The sequence below is a fragment of the Monopterus albus genome, unplaced genomic scaffold, assembly GCF_001952655.1.
Source record: "Monopterus albus unplaced genomic scaffold, M_albus_1.0 scaffold17.1, whole genome shotgun sequence".
Taxonomy (NCBI): domain Eukaryota; kingdom Metazoa; phylum Chordata; class Actinopteri; order Synbranchiformes; family Synbranchidae; genus Monopterus; species Monopterus albus.
The window spans coordinates 142,216-151,808 of record NW_018127897.1 but is presented as its reverse complement, the minus strand read 5'-3'; the positions used below and the strand labels follow the sequence as shown (position 1 = coordinate 151,808).

The window sequence follows — 9,593 nt, the reverse complement described above, 5'->3', positions numbered from 1 at the left end:
ACAAGTCTCATAACAATACTGCAGCGCCTAAGACAATCATCTGGATTTCTTACGCTGGGGAACTAGTTTCTCACCCACAGAGGGGTGCCCTCCAGCTATTCATATACAAGGATGCTTAAAGGGTTTTGATAAACAAGCATATTTGTTGTCATAGACATTTAGGAATAAATTACAGAAGTAGCTCATCTTGCACTTGAATTTCAAAATAAAATTTCATTGCCCTTGTCAGCCCTGTGCTCCGACCTCCTCCTCGACTCACAGTGCTTCTTCAGTTTTCAGAATGTGTGTGAGCTTGCAAGTGTGTGTGCGTGCATGTGTGCCAGAGAGCCAATACTGTTGGTGTTACTCTCAGATGTATAACTCCATGTCTCATGACTTGATTTGTCATTGCCGTTTCCCAGGTTTTGCTACTGCTTTCTCAGTGCCGTGCAATATCATCTGTTGTGATTGCTAAGCAAATTTTAAAAAAAGAAAGAAAATTGAGAAGCATGTGATGATGTCATCCAGCTTTTTTCAGTGTTCAGATGTTTCAACATTTCTGTAGTCACAAAAAGTAGAAAATAAACTATTGGTATTTCCAGCTTCTGAACCTTGACTCTTATTATTATGATTGTTTTATTTTTGGTGTGTGTGTGTGTGTGTGTGTGTGAGTTGTTTCTTACTCAAACAAGCAAATTGAATCAATGAAACATCAAATCAGATAAGGGAGGAGAGGACAAGATGAGCAGGCACATGAGCCTGTCTCGGATGGCAACCTGCATGACAAGTGGTTTCAGAAGATCAGTGGATAGACTACGTCACAGGCCTACCGTCAGGGTTAAAAGGTTCATTTACATGTCTTAGTAATAAATGTTATCTATAAGTTTGGAAATATTTAGCTGCTTAAACCAATCAATAGTTAAAAACCACATACAGTATCTTGTAAAAGTTATTGGCAAACTCTTGACTCATCTCATTATACTGCAGTGTAATGTGATGTGGGTCCACCTTAACAATTTACATTGCAATGAATGCACATGCCAACCTAAATACATAAACTACTGATAGCACCAATGGCAATGGAACCGCCAACTCAGACAGCCCACTGCTTTGTTGTGATCCTTACATGTGAATCAGTAACTGACTTTTTTCAATTGAAGACAAGTGAAACAAGCTAGACAGTGTGCCCCATTAAGTAATTTTTAAGAATGAAAATCATAACTAATAAAAGAGCAATGTAACATGGATCATCATTTTGGCCATATTTGACCTTCAGCTATACAGATTTACAATGAAACCACACACAGCTGAAACATCCACACGAGTAGTTTCACTAACTGAACTCAGCAATAACAGTAGCATGTAAATAACTTTTCCACGTTGGTTCCCTCTCTTTGCGGTGTTCAACACCACAAATAAATCTGTTACTGTAGTACTCATATTACTCACTGTTTCAAAGCCTTGAGATAAACTTTATCATGTCAGATGGGAACGATTGGTTAATGGTAAAGTTTGTCTCAAGGCTCAATTTGCAAACATAGAAAACTGATGCCCAGTTACATCATTTCTTCAGTTTATCATCCAAACAAGCCACTGCACTACAGCTCTTGAATTTCAAGCCCAATATCACAAATCCTACATTTGCCTCAAGGGGCTTTACAAGCTTTACTGCATAGGACACCCTCTGTCCTCATACAGTAGATTCTCATTTAAGATAAAGAAAAAACCCTTTAACTGGGAAAAAAGATGAAAGGAACTTCAGGAAGGGCAACAGAGATCCCTGTTACAGGCTGGACAGACGTGCAGTAGCTGTGTGTGCAGATTATAGAGCACATAGATTTACAGTATGAAAAAGCAGAATGACACATTATAGATTGTAAACATATATGAAAAACATGATCCAGGAGGATGTCCCACAACTTCCAGGTGTTGCTGACAGACCCGAGCTACACAACCTCCTCTCTGCAATGAGGATCTGGACAGAGGACAGACTACACAAATGCACAACCCTTCTCACACAAAGGCAGAAGGAAATAAACACACTGAGGAGAAAGAGAGACAAGGGAAAAACTGAGACAAGGAAAAAGAGCCAGGAAAGAGAGGACAGGGAGGATAAGCCCAAACTTGGATGCCCATGTGCACGAGATAATAAAGAGAGGGTTAGAGAGATGCAAAGGTTTTCAGAAGGTTTACAGTAATCTCATAGTAGAATAATCTCTTCACAGTAGTCTCTCTTCTGGTTGGGTTTACAATTGGACCTAAGCTTTGTCAAATTTGTCACAGAGCCATGCTGAAAAATACTTTTCTTTACGTTTACCTTACATTTCTTTAAGGCATTTCAGCTGGACTATATGTGAAAAGACAATTAGCGTGGTGAACACTACTTGACAAAAAGACATAAATAAGAATCCTAAATCTGCATTTGTGAACAAAATCATGATATTATTTCTTTCTTCTTTCTGCTGAGGGTCTCTTTATGTGTGTTGAATCAAAGTAACTCCTGTGAGGGGTCATAGTACAGTGACCCAAGAAAGTCCCAACACCTTTCTACATGTCCTTACTGCTTAATCTCAGGTGCATGTGCCATGACAGACAGATAGGCAGATAGATTGCAGTTAATGAATAGTGCTTTTTCCATTTTATTTGCTGCACTACTCGTATCCTGTCACTAGATGGGGCACTATCATGGGTTTTCCCCAAGCGGCAACCTACGAGGATCAGAAATGAAGCCAGTGCAGAAGTGTTAAAACCTGCAGTTCCTCGAAAGGCCACTTGAAGCTGGTTCCAAAAGGAAGTCAATCCCCTTAGACTCCCATGTTAAACTGCCCAACTCTACAGCAGAAAAAACCATGTTTACAGCCTGGCATAAAAAAAAGTTTTAGTCTCTATAGCTAATTTCCCCTTCCATGACAACGGTAGGCGGGAGGGGGATTTTTTTTATAACTTGTCTGTTTAAATTTTATTGAGACTAAAAGTTACTATTTAATTAAGGGCGTGGCCACTTTGAGTGACCCTAACCCTAACCCTAACCCGCCATAGGTGGCTTACCACCAGCTGTCTAGAGAGCTCCACCTCTTTGCCCATTTTTGGATTAGACCGAGAAGACGAAGTGACGCGCTGCCAGTATGGCGACTTGAGCTTCAAACCCTCTCTTCAGAAAACCAATGGGTGACGTCACGGTGGGTTTGTCCAGTTTTTATGTACAGTCCATGGTTTTCCCAAACAGGGGGACTGCTTTGTGTTGCAGCAATGCAATATTTCTAAAGGCTCAGGTCGTTCTCTAAATGGCACTATCAGACTAACCACAGCATGTTGCAGGCCATTGCAAATCACTACACAAAGTGTTAGCTGTCACAGACTTTAAGTTGACTTAAAAAAAAAACTGTAGCAGGATAGGCTGGGGTTGTGATTAGCCATTTAACAGGAAAATATACAACTCAAACAGCAGTGCGGTTCAAAGTGGTTAATCTTCATTTTTAAAAATGGAGTGAAAGTCATTCGTGGCTGATTCTTTTACTTGATGTTTACAATGCACTTCAATCACAGATCTGTCTACTTTTTATTTTACAGAGAGAATTACTGTTTTTTTACAAGTTAGAACTGATATTATATAAAAGCAATTTGAATCAGTTTTATTGTAGAACTCCTCTTTAATCATGTAACTAATATTATTGTCATATTGCATGTGGTCAATATCACTGTAACTATTCAGGAACAGTGGATCTGACATGGCTGCCCCCTGCTACCACACAATGCTTACACAGCTGTGTCCAAATAGAATTTGAATAGGATGGCTGTATGTCAGTTGGGTTGGTCATGTGCAAGACCATGGACTGGGTGATAAAGCTTCATATGACTCCTCAAAAATTGTAGGAACCACATTGTTATAAACAATAGTTGGTTTTACCCTCCACGTCATGTTATTGTAAATCGGCAGCAGTAGACTTTACACACTTTGCTCCCTTGTCAGTTAAAGGCCCATACACAGCTGGCAGATTTTTGTATTGATATTGTTGACTTTGTGACCCTACATTCTCTGGGTCACTTGTGTCCTGTATCAGAAATGAAGTCAGCTCATTTGAGATTCATTAGGCTTACTGCAAATTGTCTGGAAAGCACTCATTCCTAAAATAAAATAAAATAAAATAACAAAGTCAACAATTATGGCTTTTTAAAAACTTTTTCATTAGAATATACCAAATATAATAATAATAATGACTATTGTTTTTAATGTTTAAACCAAACTGTGTGCAGCAAACAATAATAACACACAAAGTACAACTGCAGTACAACCTAAGAATGAAGGAAATATTATTGCATGAAATAGACTACAACATACACAAGTGAAAATTGTTTTAGCAGTCACAAAGAATTAAAATTTACTACCTAAACTAACAGTTATTGCAAGTGACTTGTCTGTGACTTTATAAGTTTCTCTGCACAAAGGGATTTTGTCTTACAATATGCAATGGCATTATCAATAGCACAAGTTTTTTGGCTTCATGTGAGCTGGTGTCATGAGAAACTGACTGCGGTCCATAGGAGCGCGCTGCAGGCCGTTTTCCCAGTTTATACTGCCTCATTTTACTAATTATACTAATCACTTTTTGGCAAGGAGGAAACTACATTAGTTGTTCTGGCTCTTTAAGGTTACTTAAACTAGATAGTTCATAATCTTTAAAACACAAAAGTGATATAAATTGAATCTGGGGCAGAAAAGCCCATTCAGTAACATAAGATTAGCTGTAATCACTTTTTGTCAAGAAAAAAAAAGTATTTTACTGGTTGAGGTAGATCATTGGAGGTACTTTAACTGGTAGAGCAGACAGGATGGTTTAATGCACAAGACTGATATAAATGTAAACTGAGGCAGAAAACTACTTTCAATATAAAGATATCAGCTTTAATGACTTTTTGGTTGTTGGCTACTATATGCTGTTAATCTGTCATAAAAGACTAGATGCTTTATAGTCTAAAACACAAAAATACACAGTTGTAAAGTGGATATTTTTATTTTTATTTTAGGATATAGCTGACATCAGGCTAATGTTAGAGTCTAATCCCAAATACAGTATGTTATATGGAGAATGTATATGAAATAGCCTGTAGATAACCTTTTTTATGAATAAATGTACTAACATGGTAAATATTTTGCTCCTGAAAGTGGCTGTTGATTGACATACCTATGTGAGCAGTTGTTTTATTAGGGTTGAGTAAAACACTGCAGCAGAAACAAACTGACCTCTGTCACAGGCAAATGTTGTATATCACCTGAGTACAGCCTTTATAGAATATACTGTACAAGCAGTGGTTACTACTGAATAAGACTTGATTACACTCTAAACAGCTAGTTTTTAAGACCATAATTAGCCTATGATTATCCCCTTATGATGTCCTCAAAGTTCAAGTTATACAAACATATACCGTACTATCAAAAGGTCTGTTTTGCACTTTACTACATTTCGATCACAACAAAAGCATCTGTACAGTACGTGTAAGTAAACTGACGATGCATGTCGCAATCACTTTCTGGCAGGCATTCACTTTTTGGCACAACACCTGGCAGGCAGTCACTTTTTGGCACAACACCTAGCAGGCCATAACAAAATGTTCACGGCAGAAGAAAACGAACCCTCACGTGCGCACATAAGCACGCACGAACTTCCATTGACCAATCAGCTTATAGAGAGTAGCTCATCGCTTGTTTGTCCCCTTGTCCTCCTTACACCGGCCTATTCGTTGCCACACAATTTACAGAAATGTAAAGAAAAATATTAAAGGGTTTTATTTTCAAATCTATTTTAATCAGATAAAGTCAGTCTTCCTCAGAAGTTTTGATACCACTTCTAACTTAGTGGTTGCTATGGTTGCGGGTTCATGCGGGAGAGGGAAGTGACGAGTGGGACTGTTGTTGGGACACGTGACTGGAGCTGCACTGATCTGTTTTGACAAGAGGCAGGGAAGGAGGTGAGGAGGGCAGGCACACTATAAGCATCACGACGAGGAGGACCCACAGTTCCTTTTATCTGCATTTCGCCTGAAAGACATTGGCATCGACCTATTCCTCTAGTTTTAGCAATGAGCTGGCTTGTCGGTGGCAAATTAGTGACCGAGTCTCAGTAAAACGCTTGCAGGAATCGTCGCTGTCGTTACCGAGGCGTTGGAGCTGAGTCGGGCTATTTGTTGTTGGTTTGAAAAGTTTTAGTGAAGATCACAAAGGAAGTCAATACAGGCGGAGTTTCTAATGTTAAGTAGATGGCGACAGTTCGACCGCTGAGGATTGATAGGAAGGGTGCCATGTCCGTCTGATATTATCGGTCAGCATTTCGTGAGACGAATGATATCCCGAGTATGTGCTATTCGTAGCAAAATATACCGAGGCTGTCCGTCATTGGCATCGGTGTCTGTAGCTGAGCTGTGGCTACCTGCGCTACATTGGGGGCTGGGATGTTTGGAGGGGTCGTCCTCATCGGCAGACGCTTATTCACAGAGTAACGACACGGTTAGTTGGTTGAGTTTGCTATCTCGCTAACACTGCTGAGTTAGCAAGCCCCCGTTGTGTCGCTGTGAAGTGCCAGCGTTACCAGAGGAGAGGAGATAGAAATGCATCGCGACTTAACTATGGTTCAGGTGGTGGAATTTGAGACGGACTGTAAGAGTAGCCAGCTTTGCTAGTTCCAGTACTAGTAATCAGGTTGGCTACTTGCTAGCAAACAGCTCCATTACCTAAAGCTGACTGTAACAGAGACTCGCTATCAGCTGTCTTTGTGTGAGTCAGTTGGACAATACAGTGTGACTCGATGGAAGCGTACAGTAGCATGCTAACAAAGCAATGCTTTGTTGTTGGATAGGGGGCAGCTGGCACCAACACACAGGCTTCACAGCTGATATTATTGCTTAGCTCATACAGCAGGTCTCGGTCACAGAGGGTTTGGGGTTCCAGACACCGTTGTGTTGCTGCCAAAGCTGTGTGTGTGATAGAAACAGAGAAGAGTGGGAGGACCCTACAAGAGACCCTGAAGGCAACCTGATGACACTGGACAACATGAAGCCCGAGCGAGGTATGTGGAGCACCAAAAACACACACAGACACATCTCAGGTATGTACTTGATGGTCATTGTGTGGGCAAGCTGTGCATTTCCAGCTTGAGTGGACTTACTGTACCGTCTCTCCCAGGAGATGAATCAGGCCAGGGAATTTTATAACAGCTGGTCAGCCTGGTCACCGGCTATGTGAATTAACCAAGCCTGACCTGAGTAAATGAGGACGTGTATGAACGACACACATTTGCTGCTCGTTGTGAATGTTAACACAGATGTCAGCTTTTTCTTTCTCCCAAGATCTTCTCATACCCAATACCATTCCCTTTTCCAGTAGCTCTTGTTTTGACAGCCTCCAGCACAGGGCAGCTGCAAAATGTTCTTGACATCTACCCTGTTGTGGAAATAAGGCTCTAGCCGTATGTTCTGCAACCTGTTTACATGTCATCGTATTTGCAGCAGGAGGTGAAACAGGGACAGAGGGGACGCCCTCGTTTGTATCAGTGTGGTTAATGCTAATTTGACCACTGCGTTAATTTGTATCTCAATACCTTAAGCTCTGCCCTGACACAATTAACATTTAAGTGTTGTATAATCTCCTTTATTATGTGAATGAAAAGATCATTGTACTGACTGATTGTATATGGTTCTTTGTCATCCAGGGGAACTAGTGACTTGATTTGTTGTCAGCAACAAAACAGCATCACACATGGAAGCAGTGAAGGTCCACTGTTCTCTGTCGTCGTGATGAGATTAGCTGTAGTCTGTGTGTTTGCATTGGTTATGAAACTGCAGTCAGGCTGCTGACTTGCCTGAGTGGGATCTTCTTTAGAGCATAGTGTGCTAGTAATGGTACTCTCCACAACACACAGTAAACGTGTGCCTGATATGGGCCTAGACTTTTAACCCTAGCCTTGCCTGTATGATTCTTTATATAGAAGCACAGACCCAGACATCAGTGTGATATGATTGGCCAGACTAAAGTCCATGCTGGGTGACACTGGACAGTGTAAATATAGCCTAATAATCCAGCACACATGCTGGGCCAGCTATGAACAGCAAAACTACTGTCTGGGAGATATTAAGATCATTTACAACCAAATACTATGTGTTTATGCATGTCTGTAATGAGTGACAAAGACTGAGAACAGTTGGCCTCTGGCACACTACAGTGTGTCTGTTTTTCACCCTTCATGGATTGTCACCATGTCAGCTTATGAAAAGTTTGTGCCAGTAGAAGCTGCTCCACAGCAGTAGCTCCCTATTTGACTGGCAGATACTGTGGTGCTATTGTTATTTGGAACATACTGCACTGATCCTTTGGTGGAGAGACCAGGGTGTGCATAGGCCAGATTTCTTCCTTCTCTTACTTCTGCAGTCCCTTTCTCTGAGAGCAAAGAGAAGTGAGAGAAGCTGTTTACTTAGTAGCCTGGGCCACGGCAAGGTCAAGTAAAGCACAGGGTAGACCAATTTCACTGCTCTGATGCTGGGTGGAGGCTCCTAGCTGTGTCCTGTTTGAGGTGAAGAGCTAAACATGTCTGGACATGTGCATCTAACAATAATAATCCTGTCACAGGAGGTCCCACAGGCTGTGACCTCCTGATCACATGGATGTGCCAAGTCAGGCACAGGTTATAGGTGGATGATGAGGTGATTGAAGGAGGTTAAACGTCACTGCAGTTAAGGCTCTTGCTTAACTTTTAGCGTCTTCAAAGGGGACTACGGGAGCTTGTGATGTTGAAATCCAGCATAGGAGAGCAGTGTGCTGAGGCTGACTTCAATAAACGTACCCCATGTTAGGATGATGTAACTGATCCAGATTAGTCCTGTCTATATAAACACATATTTATTAAGCTTCTGTAACAACAGCATTTAAAAATGTTACCTAATATTGTACCTACATACAGTATACTTAAAAAGTGACAGATAGTTGCAGCGATGTTTAACCTCCTGTTATCTGACATAACATGAATCACATTAATTGGTTTGATACAACGATGTGTACTAAAAAGCGCAAAGAGCACTGGTATCAATTGGTATCCCATCATCAGCCAGTACTCTGAGTTTAGGTAACAGAATTGGTATCCAGAAGAAAAAAGTATCTCAAAGGCTCCCGATAAAAACAAAAGATTTTGACTTTGAGCAGAGTTTTCTGCATGTTTATGCACCATCTCTTTGTGGCAATTTATGAACCATGCTTTTGTTATAAAGGGAGGAGAGGATCACTTACTTTCTGCTCAGGGGCCTGACCAGAGTCATCTGACCCCCTTGTTATTCTGGAAGTCAGGGTGGTGTGTTTGGCCTTGTTTTCTATACTTGAGAGGACCCAAAACTCAGAGCCCACTCACACTGTATGGATTTGGCTTAGTAGTGGTTATGGTTAAGATTAGGGTAAGTCTCAGGGAAATGAATGTAAGTCAGTGTAAAGTCCACACAAGTGATGAACAGTGAGTGAGTGAGTGTGAGTGAGTGTGAGTGTGTGTGTGTGTGTGTGTGTGTGTGCACGTGTGCATGTCTGTGAGGAAAGAGGGAGTGTGGCATAGAGAAGCTAACAGATTGCCATTGGCCCTAAT

General features: G+C 41.0%; 1 protein-coding gene across 1 annotated transcript in view; it reads left to right on the top strand.

The window, feature by feature from the left end:
• Positions 1-5,805: 5,805 nt before the first annotated feature.
• The window catches only part of atosa (atos homolog A), a 32,404-nt gene continuing 28,616 nt past the window's right edge, over positions 5,806-9,593 (top strand). The window contains exons 1-2 of the mRNA XM_020592356.1: positions 5,806-5,946; positions 6,881-7,040. Coding sequence (XP_020448012.1) covers positions 7,010-7,040 — 31 coding nt within the window. The 5' untranslated portion in view covers positions 5,806-5,946; positions 6,881-7,009. The remainder of the gene's footprint in view (positions 5,947-6,880; positions 7,041-9,593) is intronic.